Source organism: Trichosurus vulpecula, chromosome 4 (genome assembly GCF_011100635.1).
Source record: "Trichosurus vulpecula isolate mTriVul1 chromosome 4, mTriVul1.pri, whole genome shotgun sequence".
NCBI lineage: Eukaryota > Metazoa > Chordata > Mammalia > Diprotodontia > Phalangeridae > Trichosurus > Trichosurus vulpecula.
In genome coordinates this window covers 78067091-78094596 of record NC_050576.1, presented here as the reverse complement: position 1 = coordinate 78094596, position 27506 = coordinate 78067091, and the positions used below count along the sequence as shown (strand labels likewise).

General features: G+C 40.2%; 2 protein-coding genes and 1 long non-coding RNA gene across 6 annotated transcripts in view; 1 reads left to right on the top strand and 2 right to left on the bottom strand.

Annotated features, from left to right (window-relative positions):
* DHX9 (DExH-box helicase 9) overlaps window positions 1–7904 on the bottom strand; it is a 37320-nt gene extending 29416 nt beyond the window's left edge. The window contains exons 1-6 of one of the 2 annotated variants that reach the window (XM_036754404.1): window positions 7763–7904; window positions 6220–6347; window positions 5376–5516; window positions 4138–4243; window positions 1342–1463; window positions 560–708 (exon numbers count right to left, since the gene is read on the bottom strand). In XM_036754404.1, coding sequence (XP_036610299.1) covers window positions 560–708; window positions 1342–1463; window positions 4138–4243; window positions 5376–5516; window positions 6220–6330 — 629 coding nt within the window. In that variant the 5' untranslated portion in view covers window positions 6331–6347; window positions 7763–7904. Of the gene's footprint in view, window positions 1–559; window positions 709–1341; window positions 1464–4137; window positions 4259–5375; window positions 5517–6219; window positions 6348–7762 lie in introns of both variants that reach the window. The other variant, XM_036754403.1, reaches the window with a different exon arrangement.
* Window positions 7905–15561: 7657 nt separating this feature from the next.
* The window catches only part of NPL (N-acetylneuraminate pyruvate lyase), a 52686-nt gene continuing 40741 nt past the window's right edge, over window positions 15562–27506 (bottom strand). For both annotated transcript variants that reach the window (XM_036757470.1, XM_036757471.1), the window contains 6 exons: window positions 24053–24145; window positions 20574–20722; window positions 20377–20423; window positions 19811–19895; window positions 18756–18795; window positions 15562–16661 (listed from right to left, as the gene is read on the bottom strand). In XM_036757470.1, the coding sequence (XP_036613365.1) occupies window positions 16510–16661; window positions 18756–18795; window positions 19811–19895; window positions 20377–20423; window positions 20574–20722; window positions 24053–24145 (566 nt within the window). In that variant the 3' untranslated portion in view covers window positions 15562–16509. The remainder of the gene's footprint in view (window positions 16662–18755; window positions 18796–19810; window positions 19896–20376; window positions 20424–20573; window positions 20723–24052; window positions 24146–27506) is intronic.
* The window catches only part of LOC118848545, a 34109-nt gene continuing 27924 nt past the window's right edge, over window positions 21322–27506 (top strand). The window contains exons 1-2 of one of the 2 annotated variants that reach the window (XR_005010257.1): window positions 21322–21573; window positions 24662–24792. This is a non-coding gene — a long non-coding RNA (uncharacterized LOC118848545). The remainder of the gene's footprint in view (window positions 21574–24661; window positions 24793–27506) is intronic. The other variant, XR_005010258.1, reaches the window with a different exon arrangement.

Here is a 27506-nt window from a genome sequence, read left to right as displayed (position 1 = left end):
AATTTCAACAGGGATCTTTAAGAGGAGGGGCCACTTTGAAAGTGGAAAATATTGAAGTGCCATTTGGTTGCACATCCAGGTGCAATCTAACTTATGTTCAGGAAACCTAAGATGTTAAAAGAAAAAAAACAATGGAAATACCACTTTAAAGGTCACCTCTGACCATCTAAAATGATTAAGGTCAGTGGAAACCAACAATACAGGCATTTTCTTTATAAATCTTTTAAGTCAGCCAGGACCAAACCATTCAGATCCACCAACTTTGCCTCCAATACCCCAAAAATCAGCACCTTGAAGGTCTGACATCACAGACAGCATTTCTGCTGAGAAATGGACTTCCATCACATCTTAAGTCATGTTTTCCAAATGCTCGACATGACAACTTGAACATTAAAGACCAATGGAAATTCTTGTACTAAGTAAATTATCTTATCAAATGTCACCTTTGCTAATCCAGAAGCCAGACCAGCCAACAGGTACACAAAATAGACTTCAACAATACTATCCCCCAAACTTAACTCTAACTTACTATAAAAGGAAAAGAGCGAAACAAGCAAACCTGTTGTGATCAGGACCCACTTGGGTGTATTTATATTCTCCCTGGACCTTCTCCTTTTGGAAAAACTGGTTCAGCCGAGCCTTAGCATTTTCCAAGGTCCAGTTTCCATGAAGACCAGCATTTAAGTCTACTTCTTCTGATTCCAGAGTCTAAGGATTAAGACAATCATTGCAATTATATGTGGTAACTATTGTTAGCTATGTTGTCCAAGTTTATATTCAAGGTTCTAAATAGTTTATTATTGTTAAACTGAAAGTTTAAGACATTTTTGATGGTATACAAGTTTTAATCTGGTTCTAATAATGCTCTTAATACCATACAGAAACATATGCCTAGCAAAAAAAATTTTTTTAAATAATCACAAAATGAAGTTTTTCATCATTTTAGTTTATCAGACAATTCTACCTTCAAATATATTTGCTTAGATTAGTAAAATAGTAAGTCTTTAAAAGGTTTTTTTTTAGAATAGCTAGAACTATTACTGTCTATTACCAGATCATACATTTAATAATTTTTCTTGGATAATTCCAGTTTCCTAATGCACTTCTGTAGGACTTATCAACCAAGTTATAACCTGGTTGGAATCTGCAATGATAAGGAGAATACTAATGAAATCAGAGATCTTTTATGCTTAAATCTGCATGAATGAATAAAGTACATCATAAGTGATCCCTCAAATTGATATTTAAAAGAATTAATCATTAATTCTCAGCTAAGACCTCTCTTAGAGAATTTTTAAAAGGTCTAAATTGCACTTCTAGAAATGGAAATCACAGTCTTACCGCTTGTACTTCTTGCTCCTCCTTTCTGGAGTAGTAATCCTTTAAGTTGGCTCCACGATCCCATGTGCCACCAGGACCAGTACCAGGGCCATAACCAGAGCCTCCAAGTCCTGGGGTACCATCTATAGAGAAAGAAAACTATTAGCTTTCAGATAGTGAAAAAGTAGTCTTTTGAATTAATAATTCATTAATTAATAATTAATAATTTTGCATTAATAATCTAGAAAAAAGCAATCAGGTGTTTCAATAAGAAAATTAAATAGTAAACGAATCCCAAAAGAGAGTAATTCTAACCTGTGTCATATTTGGGGGATGGGAAAAGTGGAAAAAAAAAGGCAATGTAGAGGACCACTGAACCTTTGGAACTATGCAACAGATTCTTCCCAGAGAAGAATCTTCTGTGAAACTAGCAGATCTTGAGCTCCCAGAAATTAAAGTGTAGATGCACAGGCACCCTTCAAAACAAATGCCATTTAGTACTGGTCTGAAGGAAAAAACCAGTGGCCAAAGACGATCCTTGCCGAAGGGATACATTGTGAAACAAAAGCAAAATGTGCTGTCTTCCTGGGGCAAGTTAGGAAGGATAAGCTAGAGAGCCTCCTTAGAATTGTCACACTTACAATTACCTAATTGTAGGGAAATCACAGAAGGGTAAATCATATTACAAGAAGCTAGAAAGCATCCAAGGGAAACATGAAAAACTTTAAGGACCTAGGTGATACTTTTTTCACTGCAGCAAAAGATCAAGATAAAGTAGATCTACAAAATGAGCTGGTAAAAACTGTACTTGGAAATGGAATTTGCATTTTTGGTTTATGATTTGAGAAACAGAAAATGTTAAGATCTTTGCCAAGAACGAAAAAAGCACCTGATAAAGGCCAGAAGACCGACATTTTCCTGCGGTATCTAGACAATCTAATTAAAAGGCCTTAAAAATGGAAAGAGAAGAAGAAAATCACCCACATGTCTACCAAGCCAGATACCAATGAGTAGCAGATAAAACAAAGGAAAAAGAGTATTAGCAGATAAAAGCAGTAATTCACAAGTGATTGTAATCTAAGAGAGGAAGAAATGGTCTCAGAAACATACAGGGTATCCCCCAAAACTTGGGGACATCATGCATAAAAATAAGCAATAAACAACTGGAAATGATTTCAAGGAGGTAAATTTGACATCTCAGAACACTGAAACTTTTAAATGATTGAATTCTTAACTAGGAAATGGATAAATCTTATTGAAAAGGCAAGTTCAAGAGGAGACAGTTACTTAAGATATGTTCCTGAAGAAATTCAGGAGCCAAAGGGGGAATCCATGAAGACAGCAAGGTAGAAGAAACAGATGAGTACAAAAGCAGTGCAGTGCAGTGCAGTTTAGAGTACTAGACTTGGAGTTAGAACTTCATGGTTCTGAGTCATGACTCTGCCACTTACTACCTGTGTGACGTGTAAGGAAAAACATTTATTAAGTATCATTATGGTGCTAAGCTCTGTGGATAAAAAAAGGAAGCAAAAGATAGTTCAAGGAACTCATAATCTAATGGGGGAAGACAACAAATAAATATATACAAACAAGTTATACACAGGACAAAAAAGGAACGCACTAGAATTAAGAGGAGTTGAATAGCTCCCTGTAGAGATGGGATTTTAGATGATACTTGAAGAAAGCCAGGTAAGGCAGTAGGCAGCGAAATAAGGAGGGAGAGGATTATAGGCATGGGAGAGAGTCAAAGAAAAACTCCAGGAGCTAAGAGATGGACTGCCTTGTTCATGGAACAGCAAAGAGGTTAGTGCCATGGGATTGAAGTTTATGTTGGGGAGTAAGGTGTAAGAAGACTGGATGGAAAAAGGAGGATGGGCCAAGTTCTGAAGAGTTTTATACACTGGAGGATTTTGTGTTTAATTTGGGGGGCAATAGGGACCTACTGAAGTTTATTGAGTATGGAAGTGACATGGTGGGACCTGCACCGTAGGAAAATCACTTGGTGGCTGAATGGAGGATGGACTGGACTGGTGAGAAACTTGAGGCAGGCAGATCCACCAGCAGGCTACTGCAGTAGTCTAGGTAAAAAGGTGATGAGCATCTGCAACAGGGTAGTAGAGGTGTCACAGAAGGGGGCGTATCCAAGAGATGTTGTGAAGGTGATAGTGACAGGCCTTGGCACAGATTGGATGTGGCAGAGAGAGATAGTGAAGAGTCAAGGATAACACCCAGGTCATAAGCCTGACGGACTGGGAATAGAGTTGCCCTATATAATAACAGGGAAGGTAGGAGGCAGGTAGCCTTAAGATGGGAAAGATATAAGTTCTGTTTTGGACAGACTGAGTTTAAGATGTCTACTGGACATCCATTTCAAGATACCTTGGAGGTGTGAGATTGGAAGTTAGCAGAGATGTTGAGGCAGGATAAGATTAGAGAGCACAGAGATGGTAATTAAAACCATAGGAGCTAATGAGATCACTATTATAAAATCCTAAATTGGATTACTATGTTTTGGAAGTAATGGGTTGCCATTGGGAGAGTAGGTGAAGAAAGTTGCAATAAAAGTTCCAGTTCAGATCTGGGCTGGACTAATTGACCTATAAGGTCCTTTCCACCTCATTCAGTGATCTATTATAAAAGTACTATGTACAAATCACCATGCTAGGCACTATCTTACAGAAAATCCTTAATTCACTGTTTTTAAGACACAACTGTTATCCTATCTACTGTCTTTCTAAGTAACAGAGATATACTGGGAAAGGAGTATTCTTATAAGGGAAGAAGATACATACAGATGTACAAATTTATGACTCTTACCTGCTTGGAGAGCCAGATGAGGAGGAAGAGGTCCTCCCAAACTAGATGGTAAATTTCCACCACCACCCTCTGCTGAATCAGTTGTATCAGTAACTGGGGGTGCTATCTGTAGAAGAGAAAGCTGCAAATTTAAGTGCCTCTAATTTCACAAGAAATAGCAAATCCTTTAAAAATCCTGGCTTAGAAGACTCTTGTGATTAATTTTTATGACAAATTTTAACTTTTCCTAATTACATTTGCTGGTAACAGTATTAACTATGTACAGTATCTTGAAGACTAACATTCTGGATACTCCTGCTTCCCTCAATTTGGTTAGCAACGGCTACAAAATAAAGGGAGAAGGGGTCAGTTGAGCTAGTTTACTCTATTATGAAGCAACTTCTTTAAAGTACCACTTTAATGTAATTGACAGGACCAAATTCACAGCATAAAAAGATTTCAAAATATGTCTTTTGATCACTGTTTTGTATTCAAATTCAGAGTGACATGATCAGAGTGGTACAGAGAACAGATTAGTGGATTAGTAATATGAGGAAAGTACTAGAAAGGGGAAAGGATAATTAGGAGGTTATTACAATAACTAATCCAGGAAAATGGAGTTAGGGCCAGGATTAGGGAATGCTACAGTGTGTTAAGAGTAAAGGAAGAATCTAAGCAATACTGAATAGGTAGAATCTAGTTTAGGGGTGAGGGGGGGAAAAGGGGAAATATAAAAAATGATACCAAGATTTCTAGAACTCTGGGTGACTGAAAGGATAGTGGTTTCACATAGGAAAATAGAAGCTAGGAAGGTGGTTGGGTTTGGGAAGATAATGATGATAACTATATCAGCAAAAAGGGAAGAGTTTAACAGAATGGAACAAATGTTTATCCCCAATCATGTTAAGTATATGTATAGATATACAGGAAAACCCAAAAAAAGCAAAAAGGGATTACTATTTTGTTCATAATAAAAATACATTTTACTAACTTATTTTTCATAATGAAGCTCTTAATAAAAATTATCTTGACAATGTGTAAAATGTAAGAGAGGAATTCAGGGATTTCCTCAAGATCACAAAGCAGTTAAATGCCAAAGTAGAACAAAACTCAAAACTTCTGAAACCTAGCTCAGGGCCTTGCTGCTTTTTGGAGCAATGCTAAAGTATCTGAAGAAAAATTTTAAATGTTTCAAAGTAGACAAAATTAGTATCCTAGAGTTTCCCCATGTAATTGGGCCAGGGTAATTTTATACTTACTCCAATAGCTGGAACTTCCTCACTCTTAACTTCATTCACCCGAACCAAGTAGTTAACAAAATCTCTGGCAGCATTGCTCTGAGCATCTTTCTTATTGGTGGAATTGCCCATACCAGTATAATTAAAACCTTCCACTCGAACCTGAAATAGAAAAAAAAGATTACTTCAAGAGCTAATAAAGAATCTGGACATCAGCAAATGTTAACAATATCTAATCTCTAGAACAGCTCTCTACAAACCCTGTCTCTACAAATCCTTGGTAAATATATAGATCCACTCATATAAGTGCTTGAATAATCATGCACAGCATTTAGCTAAGGAAAAAACTGCCACACAACACAGTCAGGATCCTCTGCACTCATATAGTAGCATATTCAGTACCAAAATTTGGATAATTCAGTTAAAGAAAGCTTCCTTTGTATCTCACAAAGCAAGCACTTATGTATATAGTACATCAGAAGTGCTCCAACTCCTGAAATAATTAATAGAACAAGTTAGCATATAGCTGATAGACTCGTTGCACTTTCATTAGTCTCAATTCCCTTGCTCTGCCCTATTGGTACGGACAAGGGAGACTCTGGTCAACATTTAAGTATGCCTAAGCTGGTATCCCAACAGAACCAAACTAAGAGAACCTCTCATGGACACAGTTCAACAAGTAGACAGATAAACACACACACACACACACACACACACACACACACACACACACACACTCTTACCCCTACACTTCACTTCCTAACTATATTTCTTGTAACTATTTTTAAAGACAAGATTTCCCTTCTTTGAACATAAACCTTATTTCTTATAGATCACATAAATAAGAACCATATTGTTTCAGTACCTCACACATGAATTTCTGCCTGTTCTTATTCCCCACTGCTCTTATTTCATAGGTTGGAGTCATTTTCCTTTTCCCACACCATGCATACAGGAAATTTTTGACGTCACCCATGATGTGTCTTGTTAAACCTTGAGAAAGAAAATGTCAAAAATGTAAACAAATTCAAAACACCAGCAAAATGCATATCACAGAGGAAGAGAGAAAACTGGGTAAATTTTAAAAAATGTATATAGAACATTTTTGTTACCCAACTATGTACTTTCTGCCTTAAGACTTAAGCTAAAGTCTACACACAAATTTAATAAATTAATATTATACTTAGGCCATTAAGCACATGAACTACAGATTCTGGACAACTAGTAAGCTCCTCCTCCCCTTTAACGCTATTAAGTCCCATTCCTTTCACACTCCTGACTCATCAGAAACACATTTATTGAAATATTTTTAGTGTATTTGGGGAACCAAAAAAAGGATACCCATGGTACATCACTTTATATTACGAACAGAGGTGGAGTAGTCAATTGAGAATGCCATTGGATCTAATTTTCCCTCTGGCTGATATACCTTGGGCAAATCACTGCAAGCTCTGGAGGAATGGGAGGCACTCAACTAGATGTCATCCGGAAATCCCTCTCCAGCTCTATGACCTACTAGTTTACAAGTAATCATCCTTTAACTTGTCTGTAAATTCGCAATTGGTGTAAGAGTTTTTCGCCTGGGAAATAAGGTTTTTATGGTGGTCTTCACTATAAAACATATAATGGTTTCTTACATGCCAAAAATATAGTCCCAAAACATAGGTATCTGAAGATGCTGAGATACATGCCTTTCTTAAGTTACTGGTAGAGAAAATTTGCACCAGTCTTACAACTACCATTTGTGTCTGGTCAGTGGAGACCGGGGCTTTTGACCCATAACAGTGCCACAAAATTAGTAATAAAGAGCTTGACCAAAGTGTGTGTGGCCCATTGCAAAACCAAACCTACTACTGACCTCAAGATTCAAAAAGCGCGTGCTGTTTAAGTGGATCATGGGTCATATTCATGTATTATAAAGAAAAAAAGAAAGCACACAGCGACCAAGACCGAGGAGTGGGAAAGTGCCAGTAACCACAACTACGGGAGTTTGTTACTGTTCGTATGCTAGAGAGACTAGGAGCTCATGGAAACGAACAGGGGCTCCAGCGTCATAAAGAAGGATTAAATATACCCAAGTCCGAGTTTTTATCCGGGAGAAAGAACAGACGGCAAAGGTACCTGATTCCCAAAACACACTTTCACTTCTCTCACACAAACTTGAGGTAGTAGTAAGACTACTGAATTGGGTGAGCGAAGTTTCCGATTGACGCATGCGCGTAGGCACGAGAACGCGCATGCACAGTAACATCCGGGACTCCGCGAAAGCTACCCCACCCCCACTCCTCACCCGCGCTTAGCGACAAAGCGGTAACTGCAGAGGAGCAAAAAAACAAAACAAAACCAAAATAGTCTCCGCCCACTCATCCTCGCCACGTCCAAAGACGGGAATGATTCCCCTTTCTTACCGTCTTTCTCCCCGTGTCCCCAAGTGCTGCTCTTCCGAAAGTCGCGCGTGGCTTGGTTCCTTCAGAGAGGCCCCACAGACACACAGCCACCCGCGCGCAGCCCGTCGCGAAATGGCTCCTACTGCAGCGGAAGACGGGAAGCGGAAAGAAAAGTTGCGCGTGCGCTTAAGTGACACGGGGGCGGGGAACGTGACCAAAGACGCCAGAGGCGCAGGGGTGGGCGGGACTAATTGGGAGAATGAAACCAATAGGGAGAGCTATCGTCCTGGGTGGGCGGGGCTATCGGTCAGTAGAGCCCGTTATTTTTCTGGAGGCGGGGCCGGTGTCCGTTTGTGCCCGCTCCCGTGGGGGAGGACCTTGGACATCGGACCGGAGTCCCACTGCCTCTCTACTGAGGCTCTTTCTTGTCAGCATTAAGATTGTCTTTAATAAGATTGCGTGCCACGTATTGTGCGAAGAGAGGCCTGGATTTTTCGTGGAAACAACACAGACCCAGGAAAAGGCCAACCTGCGGCGAAGTCATCACGTGACCTTGGGCAAGCTAAGCCTCAGTTTCTTCCTCTCTCCACACTGTGGAGGTTGAACCAGATGATCGCTTGGGTCCGAAATTCCATCCCCCCTCTCCCCCACCCCCCCAAGCTAAACAGTAACTATAGTATGTTGGCACCAGAAGGGACGGTATTGATGAAGTAGGCTACCCTCCCCCTCTCCATTTCTGCAGATGAAAAAACTGAGGCTTACGTAGGCTTAAGTGACTTGCCAAAGATGCAGAAAAAAAGCATTCTAATTGTGGTCCTTTGGTTCCACATCAAAGGATGTCTCCTTGATGGGACTGAATTTTCCCACGTACTTTAAGGGACCAGTTCAGTTCTCTGAAAAACGAGCCTGCTTTAAGGATTTAACTTTGTGCCGGCAACTGTTCTAGATGCTTAAGACTGAAAGACAAGGACAAAACAGTCCCTGCCTTTGAGGAGCTTATATTCTATTGGGAGGGTGAAAACCTGCGCAGAGCTAAGTTAATACAAACGATACCAAAATAAATTTGGACTGATTTTAGTGAAGAGAAAAGGAAAAGGCTCTTGGAGAATGTGGCATTTTAAGCTGACCCTTTAAAGGAGGCAGGGGTGAAGAGGGCAAGCATTCCAGGAATAAGAGACAGAGAGACTGGAATATCTTGTACAAGGGCACGGCCAAATAGGCCAAATAACAGAAACATAGAGTTCCTGAGAAGAAGTAAAGTGTAATCAGCCTGGAAAGAGGCTGGAGATAAACTACTAAATATCTACTAAATACTGTAAACTATTGCTACTGCAATAAAAGGAATAATGTGGAGTCAGTTTATGATATATAGACACAAAAACCCCAGTAAAATGCTTTTAAGAATTGTAAACAAGGAAAATAAAATGAAGACAGCATAAAAAACAATAGCCAACTGAGAACAGTTATCTTTTCAGATGGCCTATAATTCTTTTTATCATATCCTATAATCATGATAAACTAATTATGTTACAATTTTTGAAAAATCAATTTATTCCAGGAGGGACTCTCTTATGCCGGAGGACTGTCGCACAATACTCATCAACTGAGGAATGACCAAACAAATTATATTATGTGAATGTAATGGAATATTACTGTGCTGTAAGAAATTATGTATGTGATGAATATAAAGAAGCATGGAAAGATCTACATGAACTGATACAGAATGAAGTAAGCAGAGCCAAGAGAACAATATACACAGTAAATACAACGATGTAAATGGAAAGAACACTAGAAAACCAAAAGTGAATATAACAAAATTACAAAGATCAAGCAAGAATCAAATGAAGAAATATGATAGGACACTCAAAACTCACCACTTAATTGAGGCAGGAGGGCCACAGGTGTTATACATTGAATACTTTTGGATTTTTTTGATGTATTGATCAGTTGTACTCTTATTTCTTACCTCTCTAAAAATATGATTTGTTATATGTGATGGCTCTCTGGGAGGGGAAAGCGAAGGAGTACTTGGTTGTTAACTATGGTGATATGAGAAACAAAAGACATCCATAAAAACGTATTTAAAAAAGAAGCGTGCTAAAAATACATTTATTAAGCACCTACTATGTGCAAGAGTGTCATGCTAGTTAATGGGGATACAAAGGCAATCAAGGAGCGAGTAACCAGAAAATGAAGGGGGGAAAGAATAGGCATTTATATAGAGCCTACTATGTGCCACGTACCATGCTAAGCACTTAGAAAGATCATTTGATCCTCACAATAACTTTATGAGAAAAGTGCTGTCATTATCCCCATTTCACTGAAACTGAACCAAACAGAGATTAAGTGATTTGCTCAGGAGTCACATGGCTAGTAAGTGACTGAAGCAAGATTTTAACCTCAGGTCTTCCTGACTCCAGGCCCAGGGCTCTATCTACTGTGCCACATAGCTGCCTGGATATATTGAAAAAGTATATAAAATTCAATATAATATGTCTAGCATTTAAAGCCCCCTATAATTTGTATAATATACAAAGTAATATCAACAGGGATGGTTTGCCAGTATCTGGGGGGAATAATAAAGGCCTCAAGAAGGAGGTGACACTTAAACTGTGTTTTGAAGGAAACTAGTTTTCTAGAGTGCAGCTAGAGTGAGAAGAGTGTCTTATCCTAGAAGTGCAGGGAGGCCAGTGTCATTGGCTCGAAGAGTACAGACAGAGTATGTGGCAGGCTGTAGAATGCTGGAAAGGTAGGAGGCTGCTAAGTTACTGAAGGGCCTTGAACTCCATATAGAGGATTTTGTATCTGATGAGACACTTTCCTGTCTTGGCCCTCTAATCTGGACTGCTGCAATAGCTTCCCAATTGATCTTCTTGTCTCCAAGCTCTTTCCTCTCTAATCCCTTCACCACATAGCTACCAAATTGATATTTCTAAAATGCAGATCTAACTATGTCACCCCTCCACCTAAAATGAATCCTTATTGTCTCTAGGAAAAAATTTAAAATCTTCTGCCTGGCATTTAAAGCCCTTGTAATTTATCATGCAGCTAGCTACCTTTCCAGACCTGTTCCATATTATTCCCTTCATGTACTCCTTGTTCTAGTCATACTCTTCCCAATACATAATATTCCATCTCCTCTCTCTGATGCCTTTGTACAGATGACCTCCTTAAAAGCTTGGGTGCTAGATACCTCCCACGCTAGGCTTTCCCTTGTCTACTGGCTCACTTTCTACCACCTTGTAATGTTAAGCAAGGTGGGACTTTTTTTTTTTTTTATTGTTTTCTCTTTTAGAATGCTAAAGTAATCAAGTGCCTTTGGTTAAGTTTCCTAGGTGCAAAGCCCTAGGCCCACACCCTTTTGCTGATTAGGTGTGAAGCCTTCAGGCCCTAAGAAGGGTATATAAACTCAGAGGTTAGCGTTTTGTTTGGGGTTCTCACTCACTGGAAGAGTGTCCCAGGTAGACTCTGGATAGCTGTTGTTAAGAGCCTCCCACCTTTGGAAAACCCAGATGTTGGTCCTTATTATCCTTGACCTCTCTGCAGTCGTTTACGCCTCAATCAGCCTCTCCCCCTTGAGACTTTCTTCTTTCTAAGTTCTCAGGACATCATTTTCTCCTGATTCTCCTACTTATCTGACCACTCCTCAGTTTCCTTTGCTAGATTCTCATCCAGGTCATTCCCTCTAACCACGGATGTGTCCCATTGAGTTCTATACTGGGCACTTTCTTCTTTCCCTCTATCCTACCTTATTTCGTGATCTCATCAGCTCCCATGGATTTAATTACCATCTCTATGCTGAGGATTCTCAAATCTACCTATCTTTCCCCAACCTTTCTGCTGACCTCCAATCTTGTATATCCAACTACTTTTTAGAGGCCTCACACTGAATGTCCAGTAGACATCTTAAACATTTCCCAAAGGGAAATGATTATCTTCCTCCCTCTCCCCCCACCCCAAACCCTCCACCTCCTAACTTCTCTAGAGGGTGATACCATGCTCTTAGTCACTCAGACTGGCCACCTAGGTGTCATCCTTGACTCCACGATATCTCACTTCCCCACATCCAATCTGTTGCCAAGGCATGTCACCATCACCTTTACAACATCTCTTGGATACACCCCCACTGACACTGCCACCACTATGGTGCAGGCTCTCATCACCTCAAGCCTGGATTATTCCAATAGCCTACTGGTGAGTTTGCCTGCCTCAAGTCTTTCCCCAGTCTGGTCTGTTCTCCATTCAACCATCACCATGATTTACTTAAATGGAAGGTTCTACCTCATGTCATCCTCCTACTCAATAAATTGCAGTGTCTTCTTACCACCTCCAGGATCAAATACAAAATCCTGTTTGGCATTCAAGGCCCTTCACAATTTAGCACCCTCCTAGTTTTCCACTTCTTATATCCTATTACCTGCCAGCTATTCTTTCAGGTATTCTTCCATCCAGTGACATTGGCTTCCTTGCTCTCCCAGGAACACTCCCTTTCTCAGCTTCAGACATTTTCTCTGGCTGTCCCCCATGCCTGGAATGTTCTCCCTCCTCATCTCCACTTATTGCCTTTACTGGCTTCCTAAGTCCCATCTAAAATCCCAACTTCCAAAGGAAGCCTTTCCCAATCCCACTTAATTCTAGTGTCTTCCCTCTGTTAATTATTTCCTATTTTTCATATATACACCTTGTTTGTACACAGTTGTTTGAATGTTGTCTCCCCCATGAGACTGTGAGCTCCTTGAAGACAGGAACAGTCTTTTCCCTCTTTTTGTATCCCCACTGCTTAGCATAGAGCCTGGCACATAGTAGGTGCTTAACAATTAATTGAGATCATGGCTCATTGGTGTGGGTGTCTGCTCTCTGCCTTTTTCTCCTTTGAAATTACTTGGATATACTTCAAATTTACTTATGTACAAGTTTTATTTCCACCATAAATGGCTGTCCCAGTTTTTGCCTTCTTATTCCCCTCTCCACATCCTTGTAACAAATAAGATCATGAGGCTGTAGATCCAGAGGTGGAATAGACTTCAGAGGCTATGCATTCCAACTCCCTCATTTGATAAATGAAGAAACTGAGGCTCAGGGAGGTAAAGTTTGTTAAGTCAAAATTCAGACAGGGAGCTCACCTGTGGAAAGATACCCAAAGTAGGAGATGGAATACCACTTATAAGGAAGAGGCCAATTTGACTCGACTCAAGAGTGCTGAATTTAGGAAGAAGAGTGGTATGGAATAAAGAAGGCAACTATGTTATGGAGGGCTTGAAATGCCAAGCTGTGGATTTTGTATTTTTTCTTAGAAGCAGTTGGGGCCATTGAAGATTTTCAACTGGGGGAAGTGACACTTTGATCTGCATTTTAGGAATATCATTTTGACATTTGTTTGGAGAATGGACTGGGGGTTGAAGATGCCAAAGGTAGGAAGATCAATTAGGAGGCTATTGTAATAGTCCAAGACAAAGAAGGGGGGTATTTTCGGGGAAAAGTAGGAATTCCATGGGCAGAGTGGAGAATGGATAAACATCGAAGGCACAGTGCCTGAGACAGAGTAGTGGGGTTTAGCTACACCCTAGCCTATGGTGGTGGGGCCCAGGTTTGTGTGTGTGGGACAGTAGTATTAGATTAGGGTGCAAGGGAGGGCCACATTATGTGAGGTTTCTAATACCATGCTTTAACAGTGGATAGGCCTGGACGGCTGTAGCATAGATGAGGCTGGATGAGTGTGGAGATCAGACACATTCAGTAGCCACACTCCCTGATCCTGAGATGTTTTTCTCCTTCAGAGTCCAAACTCTGAAAAGAAAGCTCTGACATCATTAACTCTTCCCTTATTTCCCAGTCCTTTGGGCTAGTCCTCTAGCTCCTTGGTTCATTTTGCAACTTTCCCATCTCTTTCTTCCCTTCCCACCTTGGGGCTGGTGCAGGGGTGTCTTTCCCAGAACCAGAAGCACTTCCTTTCCTTAGGGCTCTGGCCTTGCGCCTCCCTCTTTCCTCTATCCCCCAAGCTCCTGCTTGCCTCCTGTCTCTTACTGTAGTGCTAATCGTGATTAAAAATCTTCCCCACCCTTTTAATAGGCCTCAGGTGGAGCTAGTTAAAAGAAGCTTGATTAGGCAAGGTTTGTTTGTAGGCAGGCCCACAATCTCTTGCTACTAGGTGCTAAGCTCCAGGCCTGCACCCTTTGCTAAGTAGATGCTAAGCCCCAGGGCCCTAGACAGGGTGTATATACCCTGTGGGTAGCCATTAAGCTCAGAGAAGAGAGAGTTGTAAAGAAGATAGAACTTGGAGGAGAAGACACAGAATTGCAAGAAGAGAGAACTAGAGAGAGACCGAGAACTAGAAGACATGGAGAGACCGAGAGACAACTGGATGAGTTCTTGTTCTGCTGCGCTGCACTGGGTGGCTCTAGCCTAGATACCTCGGGTTTGGATGTCATTTATGTAGGCGGCTCTTGCCTCTCTTACATTTCAAGCTCTTTGAGGAGAGGGGCTCTAGTTTTCCACTTTATATTAGCCTTCCTTGCCCTTTAGCTCCTCCATGGAGGCACTCCCTCCTGCCACTTACCACTTCACCATTCTTTATCCTATTCCATTCTTGGCCTATCTTTGCACAAATTCTCCAGGACATCTCCCCGACTTGCTAGAGGCCTCCCTCCATTTTTCTTGTGATCACTAATGGAATCCTCCATTTATCCCTTTGCTATTTCCCCCTAGTTTCACCCCTTTCTCTGATCACAGATGCCCTTGACGGTCTTCAAAGCCACTCCTTGGGCCCACTTGGTGATGGTGATGTGAAGCAGCATGCTCTCTTAGCTCTCTCCTTGCCCTCTGGCATGACATGTAATGGCTGATTTGACTTGGATCTCAGGTCCAACACTTACTAAGCTATAATGACTGGGCAAGTTGACAAAATCTCAATTTCTTCACCTGTACAATGAGTTCACAGAATTGTAAGGAAAGTCCTTTGTGTATCCTAAAATGCTGTATAAATGACTTATTATTATTTTCAATTTAATCAACTTGGGTCTTTCGACTTCTCATCCAGTGCTTTTTTCTTCCACTTCAACACATAGCTTTTCACTAGGGTAAGGGGACTTTTTAGGTTTCACAGGGGTCCACTCTGATATCATGGGCCAGCCTTTAGCCTTTACAGTAGACCTGACTGTATAAAGGTAACGTTACATCCCTCATCTTGCTTACTGATGGAAACGGGATGTTACTATTTTGTACATGTATTATCTCATTGGATCCTCATGACAATCCTGATGCATCATTTTACAGATGAAGAAACTGAGGCAGAGGTTCATTGATCTCCCCAGAGTCAGTGTCTGAGGGATTTCAGCTCAGCTCTTCCTGACTCTAAGGCTGGCACTCTACTCGTCATTCCATCCAAGTTGCATGGTTACTAGTAAAACCAGATCTAGAACAAATGAGGAAGAATCTAAAAAAAGTTTCAGTACCACTAAAATAAGACAGATGTGTTCAGAGTGTGGAAAATAAAAGCAACCTCATTACACACTCCCTCTTTCTCACCCCTCCCCTCATTAAACCTGAAGGCAAAAGAAATCTTGGCCAAAGGGTAGCAGGGATAACTGGATGATCAATCATGATAAATTCCCATTTCAGCCATCAGCTCTACTGTTTTCACCCATGTAAACCTTTTCCCAGGATTGTAAAGGGGATGGTTTTTTGTCTTTCCCTGTTAGATTGTCAACTCCTTGCATCTTTGGTGTTTAGCATAGTATCCTGGCACATAGTAGGTACTTAATCAATGTTTATTGACTGACCAGATTTACGATAGGATAAGTCACTTAACTTCAATAACCTCATCTTTAAAATGAAATTGCTCAACTAAATGGCCTCTAAGATCTCTTTCAGCTCTAAAATGATGATTCTCAATATTACTGGAAAACATATAGCATAGTTTGGTAGAAGGGATTTTGAAGGAGAGGTAAGGAACTAAGAAGAGGAACTAGAAAAGAAGGCATGTATAGATTGAGAAAGTAATACCTTCCTTGAGTCTTCTCAGTATCTTTTAACAACAGAGGAAGATGTCTAATTGGTAGGATTCTGCATGATAACTTCTCAGATTATCTAGCACTTCAAAAAGTTTACAGAATAGCCTATGTGGTAGGTAGAACAAGTATCGTTGGCTTCCCAAGGCCCACAGGAGGCAATCCCAGCAGAGCCAGGAGGAGGAGACCCCTTCAGGCAGGAGAGGTTTCAGGCCCTGGCTAGACCTGGTTTAATGAATATTTGCAGACTTTGATAGGCTTGAACTCAGGACCCTGTTGACTCTGGCATTCTCCATACTATGCTACACTGTCTCCCATTTACACTGGTTTTGAAAAGGTACGACTTGCCCTTGAGTTCCAGCAAATATAAAAATATCCAGTATCATACTGTGAAATCCCTGGAGCTGAGAAACCCTGACAGAGAGGAAGAAGGATGAAGCACAGAATCTAGCCAAGATACTAAGAGAACTCCTCAGGCAGGTGAGGGGAATCCAGGGTGATGCAATTTTCTCACTACATTTCATCCCATTAGAGTAGATGCAAAGGGCCTCTTTCCTATCCATTTAATAAAATATTACTTTGAGACTCATAGTAGGTTTTAAATACTTGATTGATCAATTGGTATAGGATTCTCCTTCTTAAAAATAGCATTTAGTTCAGGCTGATTATAAAATTCCCTGAGAAATGTAATAGCACAGTGGGTACATCTCATCAAAGACACCCTGGTATGACTGGTCCCAGGCCTCTCAGTGTTCAATCTGGTTAGTGAAAGCAATGGCTTTCAAGGCTCTTCAGCTTGGCCTCAGCATTAAGAGTAAATTCCTTGGAGGCTTTCTGCAGGGGCAACCGAGGTGGACCCATTTGTATTCCAGAGACAAGAGTTATGATAGCTTTTGTCTGTGCAACTCCCAAACCTAGGCAAGGAAGGAAAGCAAGCATGATTAATTCCATCATTCTGTATAGAAATGTTCTGATGTCTGTTGAGGCAAGACCTGGAGTGTCATGTTCATTGGATCATTGAGTTAGAGGTGAAAGATACCTCAAACCACTTAATTTTGCAGATGGGGAAACTGAGGTGTGGAGCATTAAGTGACTTGTCTAGGGTCACACAGGTGGAATAAGTGACAGAGGAGGGATTTGAACCCAGGTCTTTTCAACCTAAACTTAGGTTCTTTTCACTCTTCATCTATTAAACAACACTCTTTAGGAAGGAATACAATGGAGAGCATCCACTGGAGAGAAGACACTGGATATCATGGCACATGATCAATTGAAAGATCTGGAGAAGAGAAGATGTGGGGGCATGGTGGCTGTTCTGAAGCATGTGAAGGACTATGATTTGACTGGGGGATCAGATGACCTGGGAGCTCTCTCAGCTCTAAGATTTAAAGATGAGCCTATCATATACTCAGAGTCAGAATATTGGGTAGGATCAGGAGGATAGAAAAACTAGGTAGTTACCAACAAGAAAGGGGAGTTTGAAGAATGTTTTAAATATAAATTTTAAGTGAATGCACAATTTGTAAATGTTGAGGAAATTCTGCTCTTCCCCAAGGAAATATCCTTACTGTGTAAGTTGCACATGTCATAATCAAGATTCAGAGGCCCTGAAGCCTATTCTGATCCTCATCAGTAGCTACTGTCTTCCTCTCAGGAAGTTACTTTGTACATATTTCATATTTTTATTGACTTTGTGGTGACCATGTTGTTTCTTTCAAATAGAATGTAAACTTCTTGAAGGGAAAACTTTCATTTTTTAATCTTTGTATTTCAGGTACCTAGCACAGTGCATGGCACATGGTAGGTGGTAAATAAAAGCTTACTGAATGAAAGAACGAGAGGCTCTATACCTCCATTTTCAAATTCTTAGTGGTGTGCATAGAAACTTTATCCCAGCTCTGCTTATAGGGGCTATTCAAGAAGTGAGAGCTGAGGGGGCAAAGAACTGACAGAGAGGGCAGGGTGACTCATGGGATGCTGACAATGGCCCCAGGATGAATGCTGTTGAATAACTTTGAGCACACAGAGGGCAGCATGAAGGTAGTAGGCATCTCCAGGGTGAGGACACAAGGATTCAGTTATCGTCTCTTTGTAGATAACAACTTATTTAGCCCTGACCTCTCTCTTGATCTCTAGTCCAACTGCCTAATGGACATCTTGAATTGGATGTCCCATAGATATCTTGAACTCTTCTCTTCCCAACAGCTTTCCTATTACTATCAAGGGTACCACTGTTCTCCCAATCATGAAGGCTAACCCTGGTTTCATCCTCAATGCCTTCACCCTTCTATAGCCAATTGATTTCCAAATCCTGTCAATTCTGCCTTCACAGCTTCTCTTGTTCATTCTCCCTTCTCTCCTCTGATACTGCAACCTGATGCAGGCCCTCATCACCTTATGCCTGGTCTATGGCAATAACCTATATCAAGTTTCCCTATATCAAGTCTCTCCCCACCCCAATCCATCCTCCACTCAGCCGTAAAGCCTAGGTCTGACCATGTACCTCCCCCAATTCAATAAACTCCAGCAGCTCCCTATTACCTTTATAAGGAGGCTTTCCTTATCCCCCTTAATGCTGGTATTCTTCTTCTCTTGATCAGTTCTAGTTTATCCTGTATATATCTTGTTTGTACATGGCTGTTTACCCCCATTAGACTATGAGCTCCTTGAAGGCCTAGACAGTGTTTCTTCCTTTCTTCATATTCCCAGAGTTTACAATGCTTGGCATATAGTAGGTACTTAATAAGCACTTATTAACTTGACAAAGCTGTGAGAGTATAGAAAGGAGGAGCCCCAGAGGGTTGACTATAATTATGTCCGTTTCAAAATTTATCTAGAGCTAGTCTTGGGAGTTGTCTGGAGCAGAACAATAATAGGAGGGAAATTTATTTTCCAAAAAATTCAGTGTTTAGCATTTTACAAATTTCAAAAAGTCAGGGATGTATTTTCTATTTCTACGGTCTTTGTAACGCCCTGTAATACAGGAAATGGAAGAAAGACATACTCACCCAGTTTGATTACATAGTTCATAAATTTCTGGATGTACAACTAGAAAAAGTATAAAAAAAACCTATTATTAGTATTAGAGACTGGTGTTAGCTGCCTATAAAAGAGGGGTATCACATTATTAGAATGCGAAGATTAGAAATTGTACTTGTCTTTACTTTTGAAAGTTAAAGTGAAGAAAAAGAGATGCGTGAAGGAATGGAATGAAGAGAGTAGGGGTAGAGGGAAAGCTGCCCCAACTTCAATGGCCATTGCTGGGCCTCTGAATCAAAAGAAGGCATCAAAGCAAGCCTTCAGTGAATGAACTAAAGATATATTTTTAAAAATGAGGATAAAGATACTAAAGATGCCACCCTTAGCCTTTGGACATCATACACAGATCTTGCTGAAATCTGTTTTGTTCCTCCTGGAGGTCCCCATGACTTTGGGATTCTAAAAGTTCTTCTTTTCCCCAGTTTCTTTGTCCTCTTTAATTTACATAAAGTACTTCACTAGCTTGAGGTTAGGGCTCTTTTTACCTTTCAGGGAAATGAATTTTCTTTACCTAAGCCTGTAGGCTAGCACCTGGACTCAGTTTCTTAGGGACTATTTAGTCTAAGTTCTCAGTTACATTGGCTCAGGTTACCCGTTCTGTGTATTTCCCCCAGCTTCTCTTTTACAATTCAACAAATAAATGTCCCTAAGGCAGTGATTCTCTAGCATCCTATAATTACTGTTTTACAAAATAATTTTTTTTTACAATATATAGTGAAAAACAATAGACGATTACTTCCACCAAGAGAAGTTGACCGTTGTTTCCTCTAAGGGGTCTAGTTAGACCTGCAGAAGGCACACTGGATTTGAGGTATTCAGTTTTATGAAAGACCAAGGAAGAAAGAAAAGATAAACAGAGATCTTTGCGGGCATGGGCCGATTCTGCCAATAAGAAAAGAGTAAATTGAATAGGGGGAGAGGAAAGGAAACAAAACAGGGCTAACTAGCACAGGGCTAATGGAAGAGCTTGGAAGTGAGGAAGAAATAAGGTCCTGTTTTATGTAAACAGAAGACAATGTCATACCTGGTAATTCAAAGCTAAGGAAAGGTCTTGGTGCTCAAAAGCTTCCAACATCTGTTTTGTTTTTTTGCCCAGGTAGTTGTAGGTGCTGTCAAGAAAATAAGAAGTACTAGTGAGTCAGTAACTACAATGAAAAGATGCAACTCTGTTGTTTACAAGATCTGTTCTGCACCTATCTACAAAGCTATAATTATACACACACACACACACACACTCTCTCTCTCTCTCTCTCTCTCTCTCTCTCTCTCTCTCACTCACTCACACACCACTCACAACTGCGCTCCCCCAAGGCTACCCAAAAGAGGAAGTTTATCTTTAGAAGCTGTTCTCCTGGGGTTAGCAATTTCTTTAGTTTTAAGTGCCAGCAACAGGGCTAAGAAATACCACAGGGGAGGAAGAGAAAGAGAGAAAGCAAAGAGAGAGAATGGTAAAGCCTCAGAAGTGGAAAAGAAGACGGTGACAGAGAATGAAAGAGGACAGAGAGAGTTGAGGGGTACACAGTGGGACATGAGGAGGTGTCACCAATAACTGCCTAGGGCATCACACAGTGCAGAAGATTCAGCATTTACCTGCCAACGGCTCCAGTTGCACCCATGGCCAGGGCACTCAGTAGTTGCTATTCAGAAAAAAATGAAAAGCACTCACTTTTATATAATGCCCCTCACAACATCCTTCTTTCACCCCATCCTGGCCAAGAAGAATGCTGTGGGAAGCCTGTGAAGGTTGTTTTGGACCTGGGGCTCCTTACATAGAGGGAGACAATTACCTCATCCACCCCAAAAAGGAGATCGAATTGCCGTTGGCCGTTCTGATCCACACACTGTCCAAAATCTAAGAGATCTACATCGCTGAACTTCAGTCCTTGAAAGGTGGGAATCTGATCCTGAATGCCATCCAGCAGCTCTTCAGCCCGAACTATTCAGAACAAGGATTGCTCATTAATCCACATCCTTCTAGTGATGTAAAATCCTTCTTACATCAGCAGTCCCATATATCCCTGCTCTGGGTCCCTCTCTCTCATAGTCAAAGATTTAGGGCTGCCCTATTCAGAGTCGGTTGAGAAGCCACTGCAACAAGGTCCTGAGGTATTTCCATGCAGAAACAATTTTTATAACAGCTATAGTAGCAGCAGGCAAAGGAAAGAAGCCACCTGCAGGTTCTTTGGAAAGAGACATTCCCAATTCCTCCTCCTGCTATTAAAATGACCAATATATTTCTGTAGAACTGTTATATTTCGGCTTAGATGGCTAGAAGTTGATAGTGTTCTTTCTTTCCTGTCCTTAGATATACTATCCAGTGGGAATATCTTCCAATAACAGCAATAAAATGGAAGAGACAGCAGTGGCTGCAGAATAGCCTCTTTTGCTGTACTTTGGACTTCCCTTTCTAATGTCAAGGGGGCCAGCCCTGTATTCTGCTAAGTTAGTTCCCTGGCCTTCTCTGGAGAAACACGTCCTTTGGCCTCTTGATAAAGAGCTTGCTCAACCTGAGGCTTCCTGTTGTGCATTCCCCATGTGCGTTACCCCTTGCCCGTGACCCAGGCTGCATTAAAGAGGCAACAAAAGCAGAATACTTTAAGGGAAGCCATAACTTCTGACCTCACAGTTTTCTTCTGAAGATGTGATTTGGGACCTTCACAGTCCTAGCCTCACAGAAGCTATTCCCCATTGCTACTGCTATTCTTCTCAAAGGAGAGGGTGACCACCCACAGGAAGATAAGCCTAATCCATTTCTTGCCTTGTCAGAATGGACAGAGAAGAACTCAGGTGAAAGTAAAATGCCTATTCAGCTGTTTACAAAGCATTTCATGTTTGGATGTTTTAAGTATTAACCTCTTAGAAGAGCACAGCAGGAGTGATGGGTTATTCTTTCATGTTTTAAATATTTGTTAATATGTACTTGAGTCTGGTCTTTTGTGTTTTAAGTCTTTCTTTTGTAGAGAAAGGAGATAGCTGTTCTGATCTATCTACTTTTTCAAAATTAAATTAAAATTTTTTGGTTACATTTTAAGTTCCAAACTGTCTCCTTCCCTCCCTCTTCTCTCCTCCATCCCCCTCTTCCACTGGAGAACGGCACCATTTGACACAGATATATACATATAAATATATGTAAATCCATACTATGCATACTTCTATTTATCAGTTTTTTTCTCTGGAAGGGGATAGCATCTTCCTGCGTAGGTGCTTTGTAGCTGATTTGAGTGTTTATAATACTTAGAATAACTTGATTGTTCACAGTTGTTCTGCAAACGATATTGCTGTTACCGTGTACAATGTTCTCGTGGCTCTGCTCATTGCACTCTTCATTATTTCGTCCAAGTCTTTCCATGTTTTTCTATAACCAAGCTGCTCATTTCTTACAGCACAGTAGAATTCCACCACAATCATATATCACAACTTGTTTAGCTTTTCCCCAATTGATGGGCATCCCCTCAATTTCCAGTTCTTTGCCACCACAGAGAGTGGCTATAAATATTTTAGAATGTATTGGTTCTTTTCCTATTCCCCTGATCACCTCGGGAAACAGACTTAATAGTGGCATTGCTTGGTCAAAGGGCATACACAGTTTTATAACTCTTTGGGAATAGTTCCAGATTGTTCTCCAAAATGGTTGGATCAGTTCACAGTTCTACCAACAGTGTATTTATTAGTGTACCTGTTTTTCACATCCCCTCCAATATTTGTCATTTTCCCCTTCTATCATTTTAGCCAATCTGCTGGGAATGAGATATCTCAAAATTGTTATAATTTGCATTTCTCTAATCAACAGTGATTTAGAGCATTTTTTCATATGACTATATATAGCTTTGATTTCTTCATTGAAAAACTGCCTGTTCATATGCTTTGACCATTTATCAATTTAGGAATAACTTATATTCTTATAAATTTGACAAAGTTTTCTATATATTGATCTATATTCAATTTCTGCCAGAATGTTTTCCAGTTTTCCCACCAGTTTTTTTTAACCAAATAGTGAATTCTTATCCCAAAAGCTTAAATCTTGACATTTGACAAACACAAGGTCACTATAATCATTTACAATATTGTGTATTGTATGTCTATTCTGTTCTAATGATCTACCTTTCTATTTCTTAGCCAGTACCAGGTAGTTTTGATAATTATTGTCTTATAATATAGTTTAAGGTCTGGTACTGCTAAACCTCCTTCCTTTATGTATTTTTTTCATCAATTCCTTTGATATTTCTTGACCTTTTGTTCTTCCAAATGAATTTTGTTATTATTTTTTCTAGCTCAATAAAACAATTTTCTAGTAATTTAATTGAGATAGCATTAAATAGTAGGTATATTAGTTTAGGCATAATTGTCATTTTTATTATACTTGCTCTGGCCACCCATGAATAATTAATATTTTTCTAATCATTTAAATCTGACTTTATTTGTATAAAAAGTATTTTATAATTATGTTCAGATAATTCCTGGGTTTGTCTTGGCAGGTATACTCCCAGGTATTTCATACTGTCTACAGTTATTTTAAATATGTTATCTCTTACTATTTCTTCTTGCAGGGTTTTGTCGGTGATTTTTTTTTCTTTTCTTATTGCTATTGCTAGCATTTCTAGTAAAATATTGAATCATATTGGTGATAATGGGCATTCTTGTTTCACTCCTGATCTTACTGGAAAGGTTTCTAGCTTATTCCCATTACAAATAATGCTTGCTGATGGTTTTTGGTAGATGTTTGTTATCATTTTAAGGAAAAAATCCATTTATACCTAAGCTCTCAAGTGTTTTAATAGGAATGAGTATTGTATTTTGTTAAAAGCTTTTTCTCCATCTCTTAATATAATCACATGATTTTTGTTACTTTTGTCATTAACATAATCAGTTATGTTAATAGTTTTCCTTATGTTAAACTATACCTGCATTCCTGGTACCCTTATTTACTTTGTACATTGAGTGTATTTCTAGAAGGAACTCTGTTAATTCCTTTTGGGGAGATGTTAGCCATGAGCCAAACCTAAGCTTTGTTTAAGAGACAGTGTCCAGAGGTATACTCTGGAGTGGAGGCATAATGAGCCACAGTAAGATAGAAAAAGCCTAACCCGCTTTTTTAGAGGCCAGGCTTCCTCCAAACTGAACCTGATCCATGATAGCTCAGAGCCAGGATCCCTTAGTAGGAGAAGGCATCCAGCCCTTTGTCAGTGGGTCACTACAGTAAGAAGAGATGATCGATGGTAGAGAAAGTGATGGATAGAAGAAAAGAAACAAAACAAGAAGCACTCACTTTTTACCCCGGTCAAAGCAGGGATATGATAGTAATAAAAGGGCACCTCTGGGGCAGCAGCAGCCACTTCTTGTAAAAATGCAATCAGGGCATCTGAAAACAACAGCAATAAAGTAAATTTAAGTAATGATAAGCCTTAATGTAAATGAAAACACTGAAAGGCAGAAGAACACTGACTAATTGTAATGACTAGAATTGTTTTAGAAGAGGAGAGAAAATACTTCCTTCTTTTCAATAGAGAGGTAAGGGACTACACATGTAGAATGTTATATACTGTCATTTGAAGTTGTTAGGTCGGCAGGGTTTGCTTAACTTTTAAAAAAAATTCTATTTCAAATTTAATATTTTTGTTTTAACACTGCCCATTCAACTGTTTTTATTTGTTATAAGGGAGGATTCAGAGAGGGAGAGGTATATCAAAAAATCACTGGTGTGAGTACAAAAGACACAAATAAAATGATATATGTGTGACACACACATACCTATGTATACGTACCCATATGTATATGTACATAGAGATCTATCTATCTATCTATCCCACCTATGTGAACAAAGAAATAAGTGTAATGGTGTAATGTTCACCAAAGTCTTCCTATGTGTTTCCTTAAGTCTTGAAGATGACGCTGGGTCATCAGAAACTACACTAGTGGAGTACTAGTTTTGGCAGATCCCAATAAGCTGGACAGTCTTGGATTACAGGCCCCAGGAAGACTTCTGTATCTGTCCCCTGAGGATCACAGGTAATCATAGTTCCAGAGCTGGAAGAGACTTCAAAGGCCACTGAGTCCAAACTCCTCATTTATAGATGAGGAAACTGAGAGCAGAGAGGCTAAGCTTGAGCTCCTGCAGGTATTAAATGGCAGAGCCTTTTCCACTGTTCTACCCCCTCTGATTCCTCCATACTTGTTGGGTTGGATGGTCCTAGTTTGGAGAAACTTATCACTAAAGGACTGGCCACTAGCTTATGGATATTTTGGGCTGTAGCAAATCATGGAGAATCATCTCCTAAGGAACAATGAGTTTCAATCCATGTCATTAGTGCCATTGCTCGTGAATTTTCTGCAAGACTTAAGAAACAAAGAGAAGAGCAAGCCCTCCCAAGCCAGGCAGAGAGAAATCCACTTACAATGGCTTCACCTAGCTCTGAAGGGGCTTCAGGGCTGCTTCCTCATGGCCACTTTCAGGGCCAGGTCAGGGTCTTTTTCTGTTTTCCTGATCTAGGGTCCCACATCTCTCTTTATAGGCTATAACATAACAACCTTCCCATTGCCCTAGGCTGCTGGAAAGAGCTGGTGCCAGCCTCAGGACATCTTAGGACACTTTCTCTGGCATGTTTTGCAGACACAAGAAGCCCATTTGGTGGGGAAAGAAGACTTACTGCCCTGCCTACAGCAGAATGAGGTCAAGGATTGGTGACAGAAAATGACTTGAATTAATACAGGGATTCTTTACGTAGGGTTCATAAAGCCCTACGGGATGTGTGGAAAAGTTTCAGGGGGTCTGTAAACTTTGATGGGGAAAAATTACATCTTTATTTTCATTAACTTCTAAATGAAATTTGGCATTTCCTTCAATTATGAGTTAAAAAAATTACTATTTGGATAAAGGGTCCACAGGCTTCACCAGACTGCCAAAGGGATCTATGACATACTAAAAGGTTTAAAACCCCTACTTTAGGGATAGAGGACTAAAATTCTGCTTTCAGGAAGGGTCTATAAAAATATGATAAACATCTCTCATGAGCAATTATCAATTAACAAGCATTTAATAAATATCATATGCCAGGCACCATGCTATCTACGCCTTGAGTTTACAAATACAAAAAGAAATAGTCCCTGTCCTCAAGGAACTTACATTCTATTGGGAAACAATATATAGATATAAAGGCATGAATTTATGTAAAGTCTATATACAGTTAATGCAAGGTAATTGGGGGAGGGGGCATTGGTGACTAGGACGAGAAAAGGTCTCATGGAGGAGGCGGCATTAAAGGTGGAGGTGAGGTGGGGGTGTGTTTCAGGCATTTAGACAAAAGGCATGGAGAGGAGAGACAGAACGACATTTGTGAGGAATGGCAATGTCAGTTTAGCTAGACAGTAAAATACATGAAGGAGAGTCAAGTAGAATACGGCTAGAGAGGTGGACTGGGACCAGGTCGTGAAAGGCTTTAAATCCTGAACAGAGGAGTTTCTATTTGATCCTTGAGGTATCAGAGAACCACTGGAGTTTATTGAAGATCTCTGTGTTAGGAAACTCATTTTGGTAGCTGTATGAAGGATGGATGTGAGCAGAGGAGACAGACTTAAAGCAAGAAGGCCAATTAACGGATTAGTGGAATAATCCAGATGATGGTCATGTGATTAGGGAGTAGAACACAGAGATGTGAGAGATGCTCTGGAGGTAGAAATGACAAGGCTTGATAACTCACTGGATGTTTGGGGTGAGAGTAAGTGTGGGGCTGAGGATGACCCCACAGCTCTAAGCCTGAATAACTAGAAGATACTGGTGTCCTGGACAAAAAGCGGGGAAGTTCAGAGAGGAGATTTAGGTTAATAATAACTTTATGCTTAATCCCTGTGTGGGGACTTTAGATTATTATGTGATATTTGTTATTATCAGTTCCGGAATTTGGATTTACAAATCCCAAAACATGTAAGTCCCAACAGCCTTGCAGCATCAAAGCTGTCCTGCATTCAGATGCTGTCAGATTTGAGCTGGGAGTTCCTAGGACATCTAGTCTGCCCTTTTCATTTTATACCTGAGAAAACAGACTCAGAAGGATTAAATGAGAGTGTTTGTCTCTTATCTCAGCATGGCATTTTTATTCATGCATCCATTCAACAAGAATTGATTAAGTAGTTATAATGTGCCAAGTACTTTGCTAAGGACTAGGAGCACAAAGCCAAAAGAGAAGGCATCTGAGCCTTCATAAAACTCATGTTTTATTTTCTATTATACATACATATATATCTCTATGAAGCTATGCATGATTCATAATGTTCTTTTGTTCTTACTTTTTTGGACAGCTAATCTTTCCATGTCTCACTACTCTTTTCAAGTCCTTACCTTATCACCACTACTCTCTCTAGGTTACCAATGACCTCCTAATGATCAGTCCAGCGGCCTGTTTTCTAGTCCTAAAATTACTTGACCTCCACAGCTTCTGAGAACTGATTACTGTCTCCTGCTGGATACTATCCCTGCTTTTCGCTTCAGAGACATCTTGTGCTTGCTATCTCTCCAACCTCTTCATTTTCTCCTTTGCTGACTCTTTATCCTCTTCCTAATACTAACCACTGATCTATCCTTGGCCCTCTTTTCTTCTTTGGCAATCTCTTTGATGTCTGCATCTTCAACTGTCACCTCTATCCTGATCATCTCTAAATCTATATCTCTAGTCTAGATTTCTCCGTTGTGTGCCCAACATGAATCTGTAATGGTCTATGTGACATCT